General features: G+C 36.8%; 1 protein-coding gene across 1 annotated transcript; it reads left to right on the top strand.

The window, feature by feature from the left end:
* Positions 1 to 38: 38 nt before the first annotated feature.
* Positions 39 to 21,943, top strand: NUP37 (nucleoporin 37). Its single transcript, XM_082280626.1, has 10 exons — positions 39 to 115; positions 1,637 to 1,856; positions 3,479 to 3,603; positions 4,592 to 4,664; positions 8,068 to 8,162; positions 16,801 to 16,891; positions 19,150 to 19,331; positions 20,275 to 20,325; positions 20,740 to 20,833; positions 21,635 to 21,943. Exons 2-10 carry the CDS (start codon positions 1,701 to 1,703, stop codon positions 21,746 to 21,748), a joined length of 981 nt encoding a protein of 326 aa, XP_082136752.1. The 5' UTR covers positions 39 to 115; positions 1,637 to 1,700; the 3' UTR covers positions 21,749 to 21,943.
* The last annotated feature ends 788 nt before the right edge of the window (positions 21,944 to 22,731 follow it).

Raw genomic sequence — 22,731 nt, 5'->3', positions numbered from 1 at the left:
CATCCGCGCTGCTCCCGCCGCCCAGGGGCGGGCCTTGCTGGGGAACGCCGGGGCCGGTGCGGGAGCCGGGGCCGGTGCGGGAGCCGGGGCCGGTGCGGGAGCCGGGGCCGCGGAGGTGCGTGTGAGGCGGGGCAGGGCCATCCCCATGCCGGGGGAACTGCGGCAGCCTGGCTGGGGAGCAGTAGCTGGACCCCGAAGGGAAAAGGAGGAAGTAGGAGGGAAAATGATGCGCGTGGATGGGGGGAGGTAACGGGCGCCCACGCGGCTCGGTTGCCTTAATCGTGTTTACTAAAGAAATGAAGGTAATAGTGCTCTTGGTATTGTCAAGCTGATCTGGTGACCGATAATTCAGGCTGAGAAAGTTGAGGTTGTTCAGCGTGGTGAAGAGAAGTTTGCGTGGAGACCTCACAGCACCTTCCAGCATCTCAAGTGGCACTACAGGGAAGCCGGAGAGGGACTCTTTGTCAGGAACTGTAGTGATGGAACAAGGAGCAGCGGGTACAAACTGAACAACGGGAAAGTTGAGTTAGATGTGAGGAAGAAATTCTGTACGGTGAGGATGGTTAGTCACTGGAACAGGCTGCCCAGGGAGATTGTGGATGCCCCAACTCTGGCAGTGTTCAAGGCCAGGTTGGATGGGTCATTGACAGCCTGGTGTAGTGGGAGATGTCCCTGCCCATGGCAGCGGAGTTGGGGACTAGATGATCTTTAAAGTCCATTCCAACCCCTTAACATTCTAAGATTCTGTAATGGCTTGTGTTCATGGGAAGCCTTAGAGGAAGAAAACTATGGGTACAGTTAAAATTTGCATTTGGCTTTAGGAACAAGGTTATGCAAGTTGTATGGCTAAAGTGCTTGTGGTAATATGGTGGTTTGTTGTATGACTTAATAACTAAACACACAACTATGGAGAGCATCTCTGTGTTTGAGTGATGCCTGTGTCAAACTTGGCTGGTTCCCAAGCAAAACATTCAGTCTTGGATGCTGAGACCTCCAGATCATTTACACACCAAAAGCTGTCAAAGGTCAGAGATTTCAAGCTGGTTGTCCACGTGGTGTATAGTTAAAGGTCTGATTTCCCAAAAAGACGTAAACTAATGTCAAATCTGTACTGGCACTAAAAGGAGTGATTCTGAAATCAATTGTATATCTTGGCCTCTTGTGTTCTAGCACGAGAACCTGATTTTCTTGAAAGCTGGTTGAATGCATGACACTGTTTTCATTTACAGTTTTGCAACCCTGGTTAACTTGGTTTTTAGTTATACACGCAGTCTGTAAAGAGGTAGACAGGAGAATTTGAAGGCAGCGATGTATTATTTCTTGTCATTTGGTTGAAAATGTTAAAATGCTGTATGTGACTTCTCTGGCACGTACAGTTACTTGGTTTTTTGTATTGGTGTTGGGTTGCCAAGGGTAGCACAAAATCTGCAGTTATTGCTGGAGTCTGTAGAGACAGTTTTGAATGTATGTTAGGTTAGTAAATATTTTGATTGATGAAACAAACATGCTACATCTGAAAATAATAAGCATAAGTGCAGATTTTGTGTTCTTAAAATTTTCATTTGCTCTGCCACAAATACTCCACATTTTTTATTTATGCAAATGAGTAATCTATATTTTTTTAATTTTTGTGTAGGAATGTAGATTTTCATCCTGGAGAAGACATCGCTTCTGTGATACATTGACTTAGTTCACTGAAAATGAAGCAAGATTCTACTAGAAACACTTCTTACACTGTGGATTGCGAGGATTATGTGCACGTGGTAAAATTCAATCCATTTGACAGTGGAGATTCGTGTTCCCTCCTTGCTTATGGTGGCAACAATTACGTGGTTGTTGGGACCTGCAGATTTCAGGTTAGTCTGTGTTATTATTGTTTTTGTTAGATGCCCTTGAAACTGACTTTGCCATCACAGCTACTGCAGGAAGACTGGTCATTTTCCTGTTTCCTCCTCTCTTTGTGGTAAGCAAAGGAGAATTTTACTTGTTTATTACACTAACAAGACTAGAATACTTCCTCTTCAGGAAAATATAAATATATATATATAAAATACACACTGATATGTCTGTGCTAATTTTATAGGTATTTCTTTTTAGGGATGAACTGTAGAAATACTTACCTAACTTTTTTTTTATCCCAATTGTCTTTACTGGACCTCCCTCACAGACTGTTGAAAACACTAAAATTTCTTACCTTGAAATTACTTAGAATTACCATATTGTGAAAAATCTTTAGACGTAAAATACTGAGTATTGTATATTTTTATACTGGATAAAATGTTTTTCATTAGATGGGGTTTTTTGCCTAGATGCTTGACAATCAGTTGGAGATGATTGCTTGTAATTTCTAAGCTTTTTTCCTTCATCTTGCCTCTTTATTATACAATAATTTTTGTAATTTTTCCATTATGAAAAATAGCGTAGCTGATATTTTTTTTATTATTATTATTATTGTTATTCCCCATGGTCTTACTGTTGGAAATTTTCTGAAGAGCACCTAGAGCTAACCACAAAAACATACTGATATTTGTGTTGCTCTCTATTTTGTTTCTGGTGTAGGCCTTGAAAAGGAAGTAATTAAAATTTTGACAACCACTGGTACAAGGTGTTTTTTCTATAATCTTCATATCCTCCCTTCCCTTCCTCATGTGGAGTCAATGAGTATTTCAAAGCAGGAGAGGAAAATGTTATTCTTTCTTCCTGTTGAGAAGCATTGAAAAACTGTGGATAATGTCATGCATCCTCAGCTGGGTTCTGCTTGACCTCTACGTTATGCCGAGGGCATACAGAGGTTTTTTACCTTAAAGCAGAATTGTAACATAGAGAAAATTGTGTAGAAATATCCTTTGAGGTGCTCCACTGGATGTTCTGAAAACTTTAAAAGCTTTTTAGAGGTCAACTTACTGATGGAGTCAGCAATCCCAACTCTTGTTTCATTTTTCCTTATCATGTGGTATCCTCACCAGTGGGAAGAATAAGCAAGCCTGTAATTAGGGTTAGATGATAGAGGGCACCTTTGTATCTCCTGCTGTTTGAAGAGTGATGCTCTGAAAGCAGCAGCATTTTTTCATGGTGTAAAACCAACTCGGAGAGAAGACAGCTTAAATTACATACTTGTCTTTTGTTCCCATTGTTTCTTCTCACTGCAGTTATAAGTGGATAGGTGTTATGAGTGGATTTATCTGTGAAGATACTACTTCTACAGAGAATGAACTCAGCATCTTTGTAGCTCAGTTCTGATTCTTGTGCTCTGCACTGGCCTCTGGCTTGAGACTGAAATCATTTAATGTATTTTTAAGTACTTAAATATTTCAAGTTAATACCTACTGTATGTTCCAGGTTTTCATTTTTAAGGTGTTATGATCTAAAAAGATCCCAGTATGTATAATTTTGAAAGCCTTTTAATTTCATAGCAGTCTGATTTGTTAGACATCATCAAGGCATTGTTCTGAATCAGCTAACTGCAATATTTCTATAGGAGGAGGATGCAGAAGTGGAAGGCATCCAATATAAGACACTAAGAACATTTCACCATGGAATCAGAGTTGATGCCATAGCATGGAGTCCTGAAACTAGACTTGATGCTATACCTCCCCAGATAAGGTACTTAACAATAAACAACTACAGTGAATCCTTGTCTCTTACCTGTTTTCCCTAAGTCCTTAATATTGGACAGTTCAAAGCTTACGAGTGAAATCTAACTCCTTAGAAATCACGAAGTCTCTGAACTCTTCAGTAGTACATTTTTATTCTTACAGTATTTTTTTTGTTCATTTGCTTGTTTTTTGTCCTACTTCTTGTGCTTCTTGACCTTCTTCCCAGTCAACAAGCAGTAAATAATATTTTTTTCATTATTTTTATGGACCTCAGACAGACATAGTTCTTTCCTTGTACATCTGTGAAGAAGGATTTCTTTTAAGAGCTTTGGTAAATGTGAGATGATTTGAATGGCCTCCTTTATAAAGCTATTTGTACTGGTTTGTATAATATGTGCTGTGTTTCAGAGTAGGTCAGATACTATTTGTGAGAGCCATTGAGGTGTAAATCTAGAAAATCTAGAAAGATAGGTATTAAATGTGAACTTAAGAATTAAAATGTACTCAGTAGTTTGTGTGATTCTTCAAAATTACCATACTTGCTTACTGCTCCATTTTGTACAGTCTTTTGGGTTAAAATATGTTGAATAGAAATTGGTTTATGAATTTTATATTTCAGTATTTTAAACCACTGATAATGAGGGTTGTTTCTTATGCTCTACCACTTAACTTCTTCCAAGGAAAGTTTCAGCGGCATTTATGAGAGATAGTTCAGGTAATTGGTAATTGATCCAGATTTAGCTTTGTAAAATGTCTTGCATTTCTTTCTGTGAATAAGTATTCTTGGCACTTGATGCACACTATTTTACAGATAAGCTCCAGTTATAACTCTGCTTGTTGCCAAAGCAGAAAAGTTAAGATAGATGCTTTTGGTTTTTTTCAAAATCTGATTTTTTCTTTGCATCTCACTTTGCATTTTTAAAATGAAGGAAAACTGATAAAAAGTCAACTCTTGTTGATTGACTGACGAGCCTTATTTTGTCTGTTGAGTGTAGGTTTTGTACTGCGGCCTCTGATAGGAAGTTAAGGCTGTTTACTTCTGACCTGCAGGACAAGAATGAATTTAAGGTAAGGGCAGATAATGTGATTTTTAAAAGATTATTTAGTTTTTAGTGAAGTCTAATCTTTAACTATCCTTGTGGTCCATTTGTGACAGATCCTAGATCCATCATCTCTAGGGATAATCACTGTATTGCAAATACCTTTCTATGTTTCAAGAGGGAATAACTGTAATTATCACCTACATGATCTTCTGATTTCCTTCAAATTCTTCCTGCAAAACAATGTCCCAGTCAAAGTACTACTATTAATTAGATGGTTTTGATATCCAGTTCGAAGTGGTTTTGGTGAGGTCTTAGCTAATGATAAGCAAAGCTAATAAATAAAAAAACCTGGGGGAGAGTCTTCCTTGGTTTTTATTGCTTTAGAATATGATAATGCCTGTTTTCATGAGAGGAGCTTATTGGGTATAAAGGAGAAAAACCCCAGACTTTTCTTTTTGGTGTGTTAATTTGTATTAGTAAGACAATGAGATTTGTCATACAGAAATTAACTGAATTGTAGATGTCATTTATGTGGCCATACTGATAATAGAATGAGTAAAGGCATGGCATAAGAAGCAAAGATGGATGTTACTAAATGTCTTGAAAGAAAATGCTCTTTATCTTGCTTCATACATGCACATACTTTTAATTTCCTTCTTTCAGTGTTGGTCATCTTACATGAATTTGCCACTGAGCAGTGGGATAACTGACATAGTTACAGTCAGCTTGGTGGGATTTCTGACAAAATAGTTCTAAAAGTTCTTAATGCTCTTTGCTTGTGAGTTGATGTCTATCATTCCTTATTAAAGTTATCTATTTATGTAGTATCTGCCAGTTTTGTGAATTTCAGGCAACATGCTTTAATGTTAACCTGTGAATTAAATCTTTTAACTTAGCAGAATGTAAAGTTTCTTCAATGTTGTAGGTAATGGATGGATAATAAGTTGAAATAATGAATAACATTGAGGTGCTGCAGCATGTCCAGAGAAGGGCAGTGGAGCTGGTGAAGGGTCTGGAGCAAAAGTCCTGTGAGGAGCAGCTGAGGGAGCTGGGGTTGTTCAGTGTGGAGAAAAGGAGGCTCAGGAGGGACCTTATGTCTCTCTACAACTGCCCTAAAGGAGGCTGTAGCCAGCTGGGGGTCAGTCTCCCAGCCAAGAAGTGATAGGACAAGAGGAAATGGCCTCGAGTTGTGCCAGAGGAGGTTCAGATTGGATATCAGGGAAAAATTATTCTGTTAAAGGGTGGTCTAGCATTGGAACTGGCTGCCCAGGGAAGCAGTGTGATCACTGTGTTCAAAAACCTTATAGATGTAATGCTTAGGGATGGACCTGGCAGTGTTAAGTTAATGTTTGGACTCAATGATCTCAGAGGTCTTTTCCAACCTTAATGATTCTATGATTGCTCAGTGCATATGCAATACAAATGAGAAGTGTTGGCTTGAATTTAACAGTAAAGCTATTAGCTTTATTTATGCCAGCTCCACCACTGAAATAAGCTGTCCAAGAAATTTATTAAGGATGTACTCTGGCTGAGGAAAAAGTAAAAATATGTATTGTTACTGGGACAGGCTTGGTCCAATGTTAGAAATAATCATAAAACAGCTAAAAAGATATATTTTTACTTACTAGTGAGGAACCCATTAATGAAAAGAAAGAATGTGGACTAGGGTGTTTATGTCAGTAAAAGTTGTCTTTGAGACTGTCTTCTGAGTTTTTTTGATAGAAAATGTGGAAAATCCTTTCTCTGGGCAATCATCTTAATTTCTTATACCTGGATGATCATTGTACTCTAGATTTCTTGTCAAGAAAAGTAACACCTAACTGATTTAAAGCACAGGCAAAATCCCAGATGTTCACAAATTCTGTGTGAGCTATGCTGATCTGGCTTTCAATAAAGTTTGATGGCTTTATTGTGGCTTCTTATTAACAGTTAACTGATACCTCACAAAACCCATTTCATAAACCTGAGGTTGAACTCAGGATGACCACGTGGAACATTTTGATCCATTATACGGTGCACACTTGACACGTGGGATCTTCAGGAGAGGTACAGAACATGGAAACAAAGCTGAAGGGAGTATGTGACTATGTTCAGAACGTAATCTTCGAACATTTTGTCTTTTATAGTAAACAATTAGTACGTGTTGCTTCTGGAGGGACAGATGGAGTAATCTTACTCTGTTTTCCCAGTGGAAAAACTGTCTTGATGTAATTATCAGCAAGGAACTTGAAGCACACTTGAGTTTTCCATTACTTTGTCGACACAACTAATCCAAAATTTATGGGTTGGATCAAGCCCAGAACAAAAAAACAAAAGGTAAAATATGACTGATGGATCTTCATGAAACCTTTTTCTTCTTTTGAGGTTTTCATTTGGAAATGAATTATGGCTTTCTTGTCCTGCTTCAAATTTTCCTTAATAAAAAGCATATTTCATCAGAACCGTAGAAGTAAAATGAGGCAGGATATTTGAATTCAGAATGCTGAAAATTGTCAAAAGACTTGGCATTCTGTCTAAATAGTTTAGCATCATCTTAGGATCTATTAGTTGTAGTATAATCCATTAGGTTTTAATAAAATAATGACTTATTGGAAAAAAATAAGTTGGCTGCTGCAAATGTTTCTGTATTGAATTGATGAGGCATTCATAAAACTTTTAGAGAGGGGGATTTAGTTCTTGTGTGTGCTTGAGATTTTTTTTTTATCAGTTCTGCGTTTGTTCCTCAGAATAGCTACACTTAAAGGTGGTGTGTTTTTGTGTCAGAAAACTGTGGAACTTGTTTTCATTCGACTTTGTTTTCCTCTGCAATCTCTCAGTCTCATGCTGTTAACCAGAGGATATTTTTGTCTCATTTTTATGATACCTTGCTGAGCAAAACAAAAGCAGCTATGCCTTGAGACTTAATCAGTGGGACTGAATAGAAGAGATTGGAACAGTAACAGATACATCTACACATGGACATTTGCCTGACTTAAAATTTTGTGAGATTTCTGTCAAAAACACCATAGATGTTTTTAATGAGAGATTCAGAGATCAGAGTTCTTTAATGTAGGTAGATCATGCATACATTCATTTCCTGGTCATTCTCCTCTTTCTGTCTGAGATTTACTATCTTCTACCTTCAAAATTCACAGGTTGAAAAAATGATAAAAAGCTCTGGTCTGATTCACTTATCTCTGTCAAGCAAAAGCATCAAACTGACCTCTGTGCTAACTACAAGGAATAGTGGGGAAGTCTTTCCACCTACAGTATGAATATACACATGAATTAGATATTTTAAAGAAATCCGGTTACCGATAAACACTTTCTTTACCTTCTAAAAATGATAATTTTATCTTAACACACATCTTTCCATTAGCAGGTCTGTTAAGTACATTGGTGGAACAGTCAGCTCTAAGGTAAAAGTATTTCTCTTTTCTGGTTGGCAGACATTTGATGGCCACTCAGATTACATTAACGATTTGGTGTTTGCTCCCAATGAAGGTCAAGAAATTGCAAGTGTAAGTGATGATCACACCTGCAGGTATGCATTTTTGTTCAAAACACTATTAAAACACTAATACTGGATTTTTTCTATGTGTGAATTTTTTCTATGTCCACTTAAATAAATAAGCTTTATTTATTATTTATTTATTTTTAGTGTGCCTTCATGGCCCTCTAACAGGACTAGTCCACTAACAAGACAAGAAATGGACTATTCTTGTTAACTTAGGCTGTGGACTGGCTTTTTGTTGTGACTTGTGAGTGGTCTTTTTTCAAAGCAGTATTTTGAAACACCTAGATTCAAAATTAAGAAAACTGTTGTCTTGGATTTGCATACACTATTTTTCCTCCTTCTGGGGTAGGAATAAAGTGAGAATAGGAGAGAACAGACATGCATAGCTCGGCACTGAATTATACAGACTCTCTCTCTGTATACTGTCATCAGGTAGGTCAAGTTTAAAACCAATGTATGTATGTGAAGTTGTCCACGTACCCAAAGTTATTAGCCTTACCAGGAGATGGGATGACATAGCCTGAAGACAGCACCATACTAATACAGTGGTACTGGCAGCTCAAAATGCCATGATTACAGCTACTTCATACCCAGGTGTTTGGATATTTATAACTGGAAGTAGATAATGCTGTGCAGCATGCTGGGTAAAGGTTTTTTATGCAAGAGTTTGTCCTTGTCAAAAGGTCATCCCTCTTCCGCTTCTAGTAGTGTGCATGAATCTATTGTGCTGCTCTTCTTAGCCCTCCAGTGCAGTTGGAGAGATCAAGAGAGCAGCTGTGCAGGCTTTGCAGGTCATCGCAGTAGAGCAGCAAGAGAGCTGAGAAAGTGTCATCTTTGACTTCCTTTACTCTGATGAGTAGGCAGTTTTTCCATAGATGTCTAGTCCATCTTTCCAGCAAAATCATTAGGAATGAATAATAGAAATGTATGACTTACCTGTGTCTTGTTCTGATTTATTTCCTATCCTTGATTTCTTTATTAAATTTAAACTCATATTTGGCTTATTCAGCAAAAAACTGTTTGACCGTGTGGCCTTCTTCTGTTTATTTTATGAAATGCTCAGCTTTCCTGGGATGAAAGAAAACTGTTTTAAAACCAGTTGTCTAATTGATACTAATTTAAAAGGAAATATAATTTATGTAATTAATATATACTAACACGATTTCAGCTTAGTAACTATGAAAGACATTTTATGCCATAAACCATGAAGTCTTTGGTTAAAAGCCATGGGAAAGAAGTAGGATTTTTTTTGGCTACTTGAGTTCTTATTTTTTCCATTCACGCATGTGGGGCATGAAGACTTTTTCTATTGAATTTAAAGGTTACACTTTCAAAACTAATGGAAAATGCATTCCTTGGGACTTACCAAAATCATTCTTTACTTACTCTGTAATTTGCTTCAGTAGTAATGTAAGAAGAGGAATAATTCTTATGTCTGTACTGAATTTTTTAGCCTAAAATTGTTCTCAGGATACAAAATCTGCTAATGCCTGTGGAACAAAGTTCTAGAACAATTAGTCCAAATCTTGAGTTCCACTTTTAAGTCTTAAAGTTTTAAAACAACATTTGAGTATGTACTGACTATATACAAGCATGTTTAGGTCTTCCCTGGTTTTTACTCAATAGAAAGTTTAGGTTTAAGATTATCAGAGACCTCTAAGGAAGTGAAATTTCCCGTTTTCATCCACTAAATAGTTTTGCCACAAGCTGCTGCAGCTGTGACATCTTGGAGTGGGGTTCAGTCATTTTGGTTGGAGGACAGACAGTGTAAGTGGGATACTGGTTATATTCAATGTTCTTACCTTTAAATTGCTGCTGTGTCACTCTGAAATTCTTGCTGTTTCTTGCACATAGTCTTTATTGGCCTTGATCTCACAGCACAAACCTTTTTTACAGCTGTGAAGTAGAACTGAACTAAAAATGCTCTTGCATAAAAATAATTGCAGTGGTCATGTGTGGTAGGTGGTTGTGAAGGATGGTGTTTTCATCATGCCAGTGTCCTCCCTGACATGACTGGCTCAGGTGTGAAACTCCCCCAGCCCGAGGAAGGTCCCATCCACACAGGACATTCACACACAGGCCTGAAGGTTTTCACCCCCGCTGCTGGGCCATAACTGGCTCAACTACACTGCCGCAAGAGGCAGCTGTCATGGCATGGAAGGGGTCATAAACCATCACAGACATGCAAAGCACCCCCAGACTCATTTCTGGGGCCTTCCACCTCAGGACTGCATGTGATCCACAGTGTTGCAAAAGATCCACAGTGTTGGAAAAGGCAGGGTAAAACTTCCCCCCAGGGCAGGTGCCTGGGCATTCTCACATAAAACTGAACATGTATTAACCCATCAAACTTTGGGGGTCTCTCCCATCCCTGATGGCTGGAGACTGCTGCCATCACTTTGACCAATGGCATCAAAGTTGCAACAATCAAGTTTCATCACTGGATCCATGGGTGATGGTATCTTTCTACTATTACCCATTCTTTTTCTTTCTTTTCCTTACACATTTTCTTGTTATTTTTATCCTTTTATATTGCTATGTTACTATAGATAATAATAACCAAAACAACTACGTATCTCCTTTTCATTGCAACCAAATTGTTCTAAAATAAACCCATATATGTGTATTTATGAACACCAATCATTAATTGTCATTTCACTCTAAGCTACTGCAAGGGGTCTAGTGACAAGAACATGACTTACCCTTGCCTTCTGAGCTGGGTCGTAAAAATGGCAGAGGAAATAGCTAAAATAGCTGATGTTAATAATGTCATAATATCATAAAAACATGCTTAATGAATAAGAAAAGATATGATGGCTTTAAGGAATATTTCATTTAATTCTTTGAAACAGCAAGGCATTATACACTTCTTTGAATGTTTGCATTAAGTGTAGGAACTTGTGCATCCCACTTTGTTAATGAGATCCGTGTGTGTGCAACTGTCTGTGCACCACTCTTCAAAAAAAAATTACTGCTGGCTTTTTCATTATGATTTGGAAATGCAGTCTAGGAGTCTGCACAGATTCACATGTACGAATCATTTTGTTCTGATACTTAATGAAGCCAAAAAATTGTGGGAAATGTTTGGAAAACACCATGAGTTCAACTGATACCCTCCGCTGTTGGTGGTTATAGACACTATCTGACATTTCTGGAATTACTTAATGCAAAATACCATCCTGTCAAAACCCACTAATCTCATATCCGTGCTAAAAATGAACCTCTTGATTGTTAAAAGGTTAATTCAATCTTACTGATAATTACCTCATACTCCCTCCTTATGGAACTGAAAGGTTACTGACAGTGTCAGGCCCTTAATAATACCAGCATGGCAATTTCTTCTGGTCATTGACTACTGGAAGGGCTTGTATTTTAAAAAGCTGAAAAAGACTCATCCATCCCTTTCTCTCCCTCAGTCTCTCTTTTAACTATATCTTAAACTACATCCTCTTCCTTTCGAGTGCGAAAGAATGTACAGTTGAATTATCTTCCACATTATCTGTGAATGTACTTGCCCTTTGATTCCTTTCTGAGTTCTGTTCATTGCCTTAGGCCATGGCTCACGTCACTTCATAGAGAACTTTGTGAATTTATCAGTCACTGTGAAGTTCAGCCTTCTCTATTGCACGTAGGATAAATGCCAGTCCATGAGAAGGTTGATTTTGCTCTCTAAACAGGGATTAGGGGGAAAGGTTTGATGTCACTGAAAGCTAAATTAACTAGAGTCTTAGAATGCATTGTAGTGTTTCATCTGGTTTTAGGGGGGGGCTTATCTGTAATGTGGTTTTTTACACGGTACTCTCATGCCCTAGTTATTTTGTGTAGATTTTTCTCTAGACAGTATGAAGGAAAGCTACTGGTAACTCGTTTGTGCTTGAATCTTACCTTGTTTATTCAATAAATATTTCAGGTTTTGGCTATACTAAAAAGTTGTCATTATCACTTATTTCTGCCTCCAAAACCATATTCCATTTGCATCCTCCCATTCCTAGTGCAGTCAGGTATGGATTTCTGTCAAAATTTTTATAAAAGTTCTCTGATTCCATGTTCTTTCTTCATCTGTTTGTATGATTGGATTTTCCAGTGTTCCTTCATATAAGAAATGTCATACCAAAATACTTTTTCCTTCTGAGGTGTGCTGGTTACATTTTATCAAGCTAATTGTGCATTATAATTTATGAAAATAAAGAAGCCTTGAACTTTTTTCAGAGTCCAGTCGTTGAATTTGCACACTTTTTGTATGCATCCCTGTATGTCCCCCAAATGTAGTCCTACACGATTCTGTTACATTGTACAGCCATGGTGCAAGTATTAATCAACTGGTGTTGCACAGTGCAAGAATTAACTGGTCTCCTGGTCAGCTTAAAAAAAAAAAAACCAACCAAACTTTCTGGATCAAATGTTTGGAACATTATTTCAGTCTGGTCTTAATAAACTTTTAGTTAGGAAGTCTTCAAAATATGAGGATGATGTAGTAATTTCCTTTGTGACACATTATGGCTTATGTTAAGAGTCACACAGCCCTAGAATGTAGTCTAGCCTATAAATTGGTTTTAAATAGAAATCATTGCATTAGATTTGTTTAGAAGTTACTTTATATTTTAGAAAGCCATTGATAGTTGAGTTTCCCAGTAACAGTCATACCACAGAAGCATTTAGTTTACATCTACATTGGGAACAATAAGCTGATAGCTCTTAACAGCCATTTTTTCTGTGGTTGAAAGGACAGAATTAAAGCTTCACATTTTTTCAAAAATGATGCATGGTCTCTGGTTTTGCATTAGATAACTTTAAAGGTATTTCAGTAGTGGTAGTAGAAGTGTGTATTTCTTGGACTTAGTCCTGAGTGTGCATGGCCTGAAATGTGTATTAGTGAAGAACAGTCCGTGGAGATACTGCGCTGCCTTTCCTGCCTCTACCGACGCTGCAGGGTATAATTGCAGCACACAGTTAGCAGTGAGAAATAGATCAATGCTTGCATATCCAAGTAGATATTACAAGAAGCTAGAGATTACATGTTTTTTAATGCCAAGATCTGAAATACTCTAATTGCTAATTGTTTAGGAACAGTGACATTTCCTTTGATCGCCAGAAGAAAATGGTGAACATGAGTGAGCTTTCTGAAGGAATATTTGTACATTTCCTCTGTGAAAAGACTTCATAAAAACTTAAATTCTTTGTCAGTAAAATAAACTACTAGAAATTATTGTGAATATTACACCTTTCTCTACTTCTGACCAGACAGAGGAATTTCTATAGTTCACTTTTGCCTTTCATGTCCTGCCTAGTACCCTCCAGATCTCTGATAGCCACATCCATGTGGAGTTGGCAGAAGACCTTAGAGAAAGCCCGTGTTGGTTGTGTGTTCCGCGGTATTTACTAATCTCTGCACGTTCACATTCCTTTTCTGAGATCTCCTCATTCCTTGTGCTCAGTGAGGAACAGATTCACTCTACCTTTGTGTGATCACAGTAACAGGAATCTTTCCCTTCTCCATAGTCCTCTAGGCATTTCAAGAGTGATAGGATTTTCCTCACACATGGAATATGTCTGATGGAGATATAAAGAAATGTATTAAAGTTAGATATTAAAAAAAACCCAACAAAACCATGTTGGACATGAGTAATCTTTGAATAATGGATCAAATATAGTTGATCATGCTTTGTGGTTGGGAATCAGATGTCAAGGTTTATTCTAGCCCCTACCCACTCACTAAAATTGTTTGAAATCTTTTGTTGGAAGAATTCCCATTTTTACTTCCATCTTCAGGGGATTTGAGAAATGCCTGAAGATTGCAATCTGGTTTAGTTCTTTCACTACAGCAAATGATGATTTTTATCCAGTTAGCATTTGGTTCTGCTAGTTAGAATTATTCATAATTCAGAAACTTAGAACATAAAATAAGGATCATCTCCATTGCAACAAGACAAGTTTTAAGAGTTCTAATGAGGTACTTTGCCAGCTGTAATAAAAGTCCACTGAATGAAGAAATTACTGCACATATGCATCCATATTCATGCATATGAGATATAATATAGCTGCTACAATGGAATTTGAATGCCTTCAAGCTATGACATAACTGCAGTTTTCATTTGTTTGTTAGTTACAGGATTTGAGTGACAAGAGAAATGTACTAGTATCTCAAGAATTTTCTTTAACAGTATTTGCAACTATCTGTATTTGAGTTGGTTTAAGTTTTCTGAGTACTGCAGTAAATAATTTCTCAGTCCTTAGTTACTTAAAAAATAATTATTTTACTGAGCAGATTTCATGTTATTTTTGACACTATACGTTGATCAAACTTGGGTGCTTATTTCAACTGTGTTTATTCAAACTTTTCTCCAATAAATTTTTTGTGGAGTTTTTTTTTAAATGTCAGAAAAGAATACCACAAGCTCAGTGACAAGTCTATGCCACAATGTTTTGTGGGAAGAGAAGGAGAAGTAAGAGAGTGACACAGTGCAGGGTTACAAAAGATAAGAATGTTTGAAGAAAAACAGACAGTATTTTACTTTGGTATAAAATCACGGGATTTTTAGTAAAGCTTAAAGAGCTTTGAATGGGAGACAAAATCCTCAGTCTTTTTGGATTGATTTATGTGATAGAAATGTGGACAAAATGGGGAGGCAGCATCTGTAGCTGATTTAGTTATGATTACGAGTAATTTAGTAATTGAAAATCAGTTTGGCTAAATTTTTGGGGTTTGCACATTTTTTACTTGTGTTTTTCACAAAGAAACATTGAAAAGAGTTAATTGAACACATATGTAATTGTATAGACATGATGTGTTCAGACAAGGATCTGTGTTGATATGTATTGCTTGGTTTGGTTTTGGGGGGTTTGGGGTTTTTTTCCCCCAAAACTAAGTTATACCATATTTGGTATCAATAAAGAAAATGTAAGAGAGGGTTTTATCCCTTTCCCTCCCCATACTGTTTGTCGCTAACAGTCCTGCCATTCTTACAAAGTAAAAAATACAAATTTGGTAACTTTATAAATAACAAAGTTAGGGAGGTAAAAAGCATAAATTTCTGTCTCAACACCTAATAACATCACTCATTTCAGGGAAGGAAACATAATGGCATATTCCTTTTGCCAAAATGATTCACTGTCTTCTGTTGTATCATAATTTTCTCCCTGCACAGTAAATACACATGGGAAGTGTTGATTTGACTTGGACAAATCTACAAGGCAAAATTTTTGGCAGTAGAAGAAAGTGTTGTATGTTTCTAAATTACCTAATCAAGTAGATATTTCATTTTTTAAACACTTGTCAGGTTTTTGTTTTGACTTTTTTTAGTAAGGACACTGATTCTTCAAGATTAGAGACCCTGTGTTTTCTACGGGGAGAACAAATATTTGATCTATTGTGGTTTGGCATAAGAAAACAACATTGTTCATTAAACATATTTACTTTATTCCCATATATTTTGTCTAGACTTATGATGTATTAGTTAAGAGTTTTTTTAAATCTCTTAAATATAAGGCTCTAAGCACCCTAGTGAGATATAAACTGAAAAAGTCTGGAGGAAGTCAGCAAAAATCCTCTAGAATAAACAATAATAGTACGTAGCCACTCATCTAGCTCAAAAGACTGGGCAGAACACTGCTTTTAAAATTGGCTGTTTCTCAAGTTTTGCATGTCAGCAAGGAAGGATATATGTGTATGTTTCAGTATCCAAATGCATATAAATAGTATGTGGTTCAGACTGATGTTCACAACTGTGATGTCTTTGTCCTACAACTGAGATACTGATTTTGTAGGAAAAGAGGGAGTTGAGCAGTGGCTGTGAGGTAAAATAGGCTCAGTTTGGGGTTTGTTGCATTTTAGAAACAAAGTAGCTCCAGGGCTCATTAACACTCATATTGAACACATCCAAAGAAAACTCACCCATTGCCTAACCTAGTTTTGGTGTTTCAGCATACACTTTCCTGTCAATCCATATTGACCAAATAGTGTTGACTTTTAAAATTTTTTATAGCTGCCAGATATGTACTGTAGGTGTTTCTAAAGGAAAAGGTTCAACTGGCACATGTGATTTATCTAATGCTCTCCAAGACCCTTTGTTGGCTAGTGTTACCTCTGCCATGGATCCTTCTGTTTGCCTTAGCTTCATTTCTGGTTTCTTATATTTCCATTACTCAATCTTGTCTTACTAGGAAAAACTGGAAACTAGTATATTAGGCAGCCAAAATACTTTAATAAAGGGTCTTACCCTTTACATGGCAATACAGATGATTCAAGTTGTTTGGTACCTCACTTTAGGTTCCTTGTATCAACTGGACCAACACTGACCTTCCTGATTTGTACTGCCTCACTGTTATTTATGGTACACTACAAAGGCTGTAGTGTTGACTCATGAAAAAGTGGGAAGATCTTATTGAGATTTCATGTCTAGATAACTAAAATGTCAAATTATTTGAACAATTAGTTAAACAGAATCAAATTAGTTAAACAGAGGCTCTGCTTAGCTCATCAGTGTTAAAATACATTATCTGTAGCACTGGCCACTTTCACTGACCTTCAAATGATACAGCATGAACACTATTTCATTTGGTCACTTCCTTTGTGAACATATTGTGGCACTTGAAGTTAATGTATTTGCAATCAAATGGCAATAGTTTAGTACTTTACTTTTTTTTTCTTTCTTTCTTTTCTCTCTAGGGTCTGGGATTTGGAAGGAAATGAGAAGGCCCATTTTGTTTTACGTTCTCCTGGAATGAGTGTTTGCTGGCATCCTGAGGAGGCTTTTAAGGTTGTGGTTTTCAGCTTTTTGCCCTCACCACCTTTAAAATAACAGGAGGGGGGACACACCTAAAGTATGAATTTTTGATGCTGTAGTAACATTGAAGTTTGAGGAGCTGATTTACACTGTAATTGAATATTGGTTGGATCTGCTAATATGGAGTGACTGTAAATGAATTCTCATTATCATTCTTGTCATTTTACTGTCAGTCCCTTACTCCTACCATCAGAAATATTCCTTCTTGATTATGTACATCAGTTGTTGATAACTGTTCTGCTGATTGCATAATTAACTTACAGTTACCAGAGAAGAGCTCAAGTTTTTCTCAGTCACGGTAACATGGTTCACCAATAATGCAGACTCTTTATAGAACATGCCAAGCATTGAAAAGTATCTGTTTGAAGTTAACAAGGGATTTTTGTTGTTGTTGTTCTTGCTTGAAGTGTATGAAATATGTTCTGAAAAATCAAATCAATAGACTGTGATTTTATACTTATCTCTTTATTGTACTGGGGAGGATTAATCAGCTGGTATGTACCCAAATATCCAGCTTTATTAATGGTCTAGTCCCTGCAGTCTTGGATTTATTATTCCTGTTGTGCCTATCAATAACTGCCTTAAGCAGCTACAAATGGTTGTTCGGGTTACCACAAAAACACATACCAGAGAAAAGCAGTCAAATAAGATATCAAAATATTTACATAGCAGTAGGAAAGGAGGCTCTCTAATCTCATCACACTTTCCACCAATATCAATATCCATCCTTACAAAGAAAGGAAGCTGTTCACTAGGAAAACTGTTGATTCAGGTGGCATCAGAATTGAATGGGTTAGCTGCTGTTTGCTACTGGGCAACTTTGTTAGCACAAAAAAATTAATAGATTTTCCAAAAAAATATTGCAATAATCCACCAGTCTTACATATTATTAGCATGTCTTTTCTTAGACCATTATCAAAGACAGGCACAGGATTTTTTTTTTTTTTTTTTTTTTTTTTTTTAAAGAAAAGCCCATTCCAAAAGCTCATAAAACTTGATAGATTTAGTTCTTCCTGAAAAGCTTATTGCAGGTGAAAATGCTTACTGCACCATGACCTTCAGTTTTCAGAAAAGCATGTTTTGGTGACAGTTCTGTTTTCCCAAACAAACTTGGGTGATTGGAGCACTGGTTTTTTTATGCTTCTCTGTCTTTCTTAACTATTTTTCATGACTATATGAAAACCATTTCTTCTCATGAAGAAAAATCTCATTTCATCATCTGATCATTGGAACGGGTTGCCCAAAGAAGTTGTGAATGATCACTCCTTGAAGGATTCAAGACCAGGTTGGATGGAGCCCTGAGTAATCTGGCCTAGTGGAAGGTTTCACTGCCCATGGCAGGGGATTGGAACTAGATGATTTTTAAGTTCCCTTCCAACCCAATCCTTCTATGATTTTATAATTTAATCAGGAACCTCTTTCTATGATATTTAAAAAACAACTGCTTGAGTGTTACTGTAAAGGAAAAAAGTTTAGATAAAATCTAAATCATAAATTTAGATAAAATTTATGGGAATGAACTAAATATATTTAATGAACAATGTTGTTTTTTTAGATAAAATCCATGTTACAGGAGGAAGTAAGAGATGTTATATAAAATCAGTAAGAATGAATCCAGATTCCACAGCCACACTAATTAATACTTTGCTTAGAATGATAGAACCACTTAGGTTGGAAAAGACTTCTAGGATCCTTGAGTCCAACCTTTGATCAAACACCATCGTATGAACTAAACCATAGGACTAAGTGCCAGTCATTTTTTGAACACCTCCAGGGATGGTGACTCCACCACTTCCCTGGGCAGCCCATTCCAGTGCTTGACAACCCTTTCTTTTTTACAGCACTTTGTCAGTCAGTTCTTTGTGCTCAAAACAGAAACTGTTAAATGTTAAAACAATAACTTTTTTGCTTTATAAAAGCACAGTGCCTTGGTGGTTATGAACTGCTGTTTCTAACCACTGAAATTATACACATAGATATCTATAGATATATAGAGATAAAATAATGTAATCGTTGGGTATAACAGTGTAACAGTAGTATAGATTAAATTGGTTTTTATTTACTGGTGAAAGAGCATCCCGGAGAATGTTTTCTGGTATGAAGTGAAAAACTGTATTCATTTAGTATTATTAAAATTTGATTGAATGAATTCTAGGTTTTCTATAGAGTAGAAAAGATTTAAGTTCCATTACATGCTAAGTTTACCACATTTTATAAATTTCTTTCAACAGCTGATGGTGGCGGAGAAGAATGGAACAATACGATTCTATGACCTGATTACACAGCAGGCCATTCTCTCCCTGGAGTGTGAACAAACACCACTGATGTCAGCAGACTGGTGTTTAAAAAATACTCTTAAAATTGGAGCAGTTGCTGGAAGTGATTGGCTGATCTGGGATATCACTCGCTCCAGGTCATTTTATACCCATGACATAGGTTTCTTTATTCTCTTCCTAATCAGTACATGAGGAGATGCAGGTACTTGGCTAATACAGCATGGCAGTCACAGAATCACAGGATGGGTCAGGCTGGAAGGGACCACATTGTGTCAGCTGGTCCAACCTCCCTGCTCAAGAAGGGTCATCCTAGAGCACAAGGCGCAGGATTGCATCCAGGCGGTTCTGGAATACCTCCAGTGAGGGAGACTCCACACTCTCTTTGGGCAACCTGTTCCAGTGTGTGCTCACTGCACAGTAAAGAAGTTCTTCCTCGTGTTCAGGTGGAACTTCCTGTGCATCAGTTTGTGCCCACTGCCTCTCATCCTATTGCTTGGCAGCATGGAGCAGAGCCTGGCTCCATCCCCTTGACACCCCCCCCTTCAGATACTGAGAGACATTGATGAGGTCCCCTCTCAGTCATCTCTTCTCAAGGCTGAACTTCCCCAGCCTGTCCTTGTAAGAGATGCTCTAGTCCCTTACTCATCTGTGTAGGCCTAATGCACTGTATATTGTATAAACTGTTCAGTAAATAAATGAACAATTATCAGGAATTACAATACTGATACAAACCATTCCCTGGTATTCTTTGTTTCATCTTTATCAATATTTTCTGTTAAACATAACATTGTCTTTTTGTCCATTTGAGATAGCATCTCACTACTATTTACCTCTCACTGTATGTGTTTGTTAAAATTTCATTCCAAGTCATAAATAGATAACTATTGATCCATAATAAACTGGACAACTACTTCAGTTTTCCTACTCCAAACTGAGATTAAAGCTGCAGGAATGCTCTGATTTTCCCTCAGCTGCTTCACAGAGAGTAGACAATGTGTCCCCTTCAGTGTACTTTTGGTACTTAGAGTATGAGCTGTAGTTGTTTGCAGAACAGTTTTTTACCCTGAATGTCTGTTTTAGTTATCCACAGGATAAGAGACCTGTCCATGTTGATCGAGCCAGATTATTCAGGTATAAGTGTTGTCTCTATTTTGTGGGTTTTATCTATTTAAATCTATGTCTGTGCAGTCAGTTGTGAGTTTAGTAACCTGGTTGTGTCTCACTTAAGTTATTTTTAGGGGGACTTGGTCTATAAACTGTGAAATTTGTGAATGACCCACATTTATGTGTAGCATTTGTGTGATTTTTTTGTTTGTTTGTTGTTTTTTTTGTTTTACAACAATGTGCATATGGGGCTGTGGGTGGGGAATCATTTACAAGCTAATTCACTAAATGTATTTCTCTGCTGTTAGTAGAATATGTGACATCTTCACACAGTTAGTGACAAGGGAGGGAACTCCACTTTGTGTGCACTTCTGCTGGTATGACAGGGGTATTTGGAAAGTACATTCATTTTACTCATAGGTGGATTCATTCTATTCATAGGTGGTCCCGAGTGAATGAAAATCTGTTTGCAACCACTGGATATCCAGGAAAGACAACTACTCAATTGCTGGTTCATCATTTAGGACATCCCCAGGTAAATTTTTAACTGGAGTTGCATCTGTTTTCTGGAGATCAGGCTCATGTTACTTAAAAGCTACAATAAAAAACTAGCCCAAGCCATCCAGAACTGCTGCTGAGTGTACCTATTTTATTTTATTTTGTTTTGTGGCATTCATGCTAAGGAAAAAAAAAATTGCAGCACACTTAACCTGCTCTTTTAAAAGCTGTTTGATCTATATGTTTTAGTTTGCTTTGCCATATCGATTCTGAGGGGAAGAAAAATACCTTTAACCTGCTATTTAATAAATCTGGCAGTATTTCTAGTTCCAAGGAGGCTAAAACCAGCTAGTTGTATATTTTTCTGGTTTTAACTAATTGTATTTTAAATCATTAATGAAAATGCAAAGCATAGGAAATATTTTGGTTTTGCTGGAGTCAGTATGTATTTGTAATGCTTACAGTAAAAATATTACATCCAAACATATTAGTTGTGAGTACATTGAAATAATAGAAGTAATTTCATTTAAAAAGGTTTCTAAGTTTAAGATCATGCCTTTATAATAATAATGTTTATACTAATGTAAATAGTTGAAACTATTTGTTATTGTGGAATATTTTGCTGTGTGTTACTTAAATGTAGTAAGTAGCTACCGGAACTATGTTGCAGAGAATCAGATTTTTCAGTTGAATTTTGGTTGTATTTTACCTGTATTTGTTTAGGAGTATTGAATCTGTGGTGTTTATTTGTCTATGCAAGTTGGTATCTGCAGTATAGAAATCGTTTATAAGGGAAGTTGTATTGATCTCTCTCTCTCTCTCTCTTTGTGTTTTGAAGCCCATTCTTACTGGAACTGCAGCTGTAGGATCTGGTTTGACATGGCACAGAACTCTTCCATTATGTGCAGTCGGAGGAGATCATAAAATTTTCTTTTGGGTAACTGAAATGTAAAATAAGCATTTGCCTTCAGTATGAAACTTGACAGTGTAATGCCTTTTTTTCTAGTAAAATAAAGAAATCTACTCTTTGTAGTGGTTTTCTCTTGGACAACAGAAGAAAGAAGCAAGCAAGATATAAATCATTGGTGTTTGATTTTTAGCTTGCAAGTACAAGAGCTTTTGTAAAATTGGTTATCATACATCTGATACTTGGTTATTTCTATTAAAATAAAATGTACTTTTTAAATATGATATTTGGTGTGAAATGAATTTTTAAGGGATTTTAAGAGATTTTGTGTCCCAGCATCTCAGCCTGACAATGTCACTCAGTTAACACAGCTCAAGTACTCTGAAATTGTGCAGAGTACCTGCAGAAAGAACACATCTCTATATTAACTTTCCTAACCATGACTATCTTACAAGAAAAAAAATATGCAGTAATGTACTGTCATAAAAAGTTGTCCCTGGACATTTTTGAATAAACTAGTTACCGCTACCAGTGAAGAAGCTAATGGTAAAATCAGAATGAGAATTTGAAGCAGTTTTATATCTCTAAAGATGACAGAGGGATATACTTCAAGCCTGTCAAACAGCATAGTGAGGTTTTTTTCTGCTTAAAGCCTTTTACTTCCAGTCTTTACAGGAAAATCAAAAGGATTCTGCTTTCTAGAAACATATTTTTCCTGTCCTTCCCTTACAAGACCCAGAACTGAAGTAAAAGAAGAAAAAGACAGAGATAACTCCTGTTTTGAGTATGTTTTTTGCATGCTTTTGCAAATGAAAGGATGTCAAGATGTTTCAGCTAGTGTAACAGCTCATTACAGCATCATAGCCATCCTTATTAGCTGTAGTTAGATTTTAGAATATTCTTTTGTTTGTTCCTATTTACGTAGGACACATAAAACCAATTCAGAAGAAGGACATCAATAAGTGAGATTAGAGTCACCTTTTAAAATAAAAACCTGTATTGTATTTCTCATAATCCTTTATCTTTGG

Source organism: Coloeus monedula (genome assembly GCF_965178545.1).
Source record: "Coloeus monedula genome assembly, chromosome: 4".
Taxonomy (NCBI): domain Eukaryota; kingdom Metazoa; phylum Chordata; class Aves; order Passeriformes; family Corvidae; genus Coloeus; species Coloeus monedula.
Note: the sequence above shows the minus strand (reverse complement) of the source record. Positions and strands in the feature narration are given on the sequence as shown.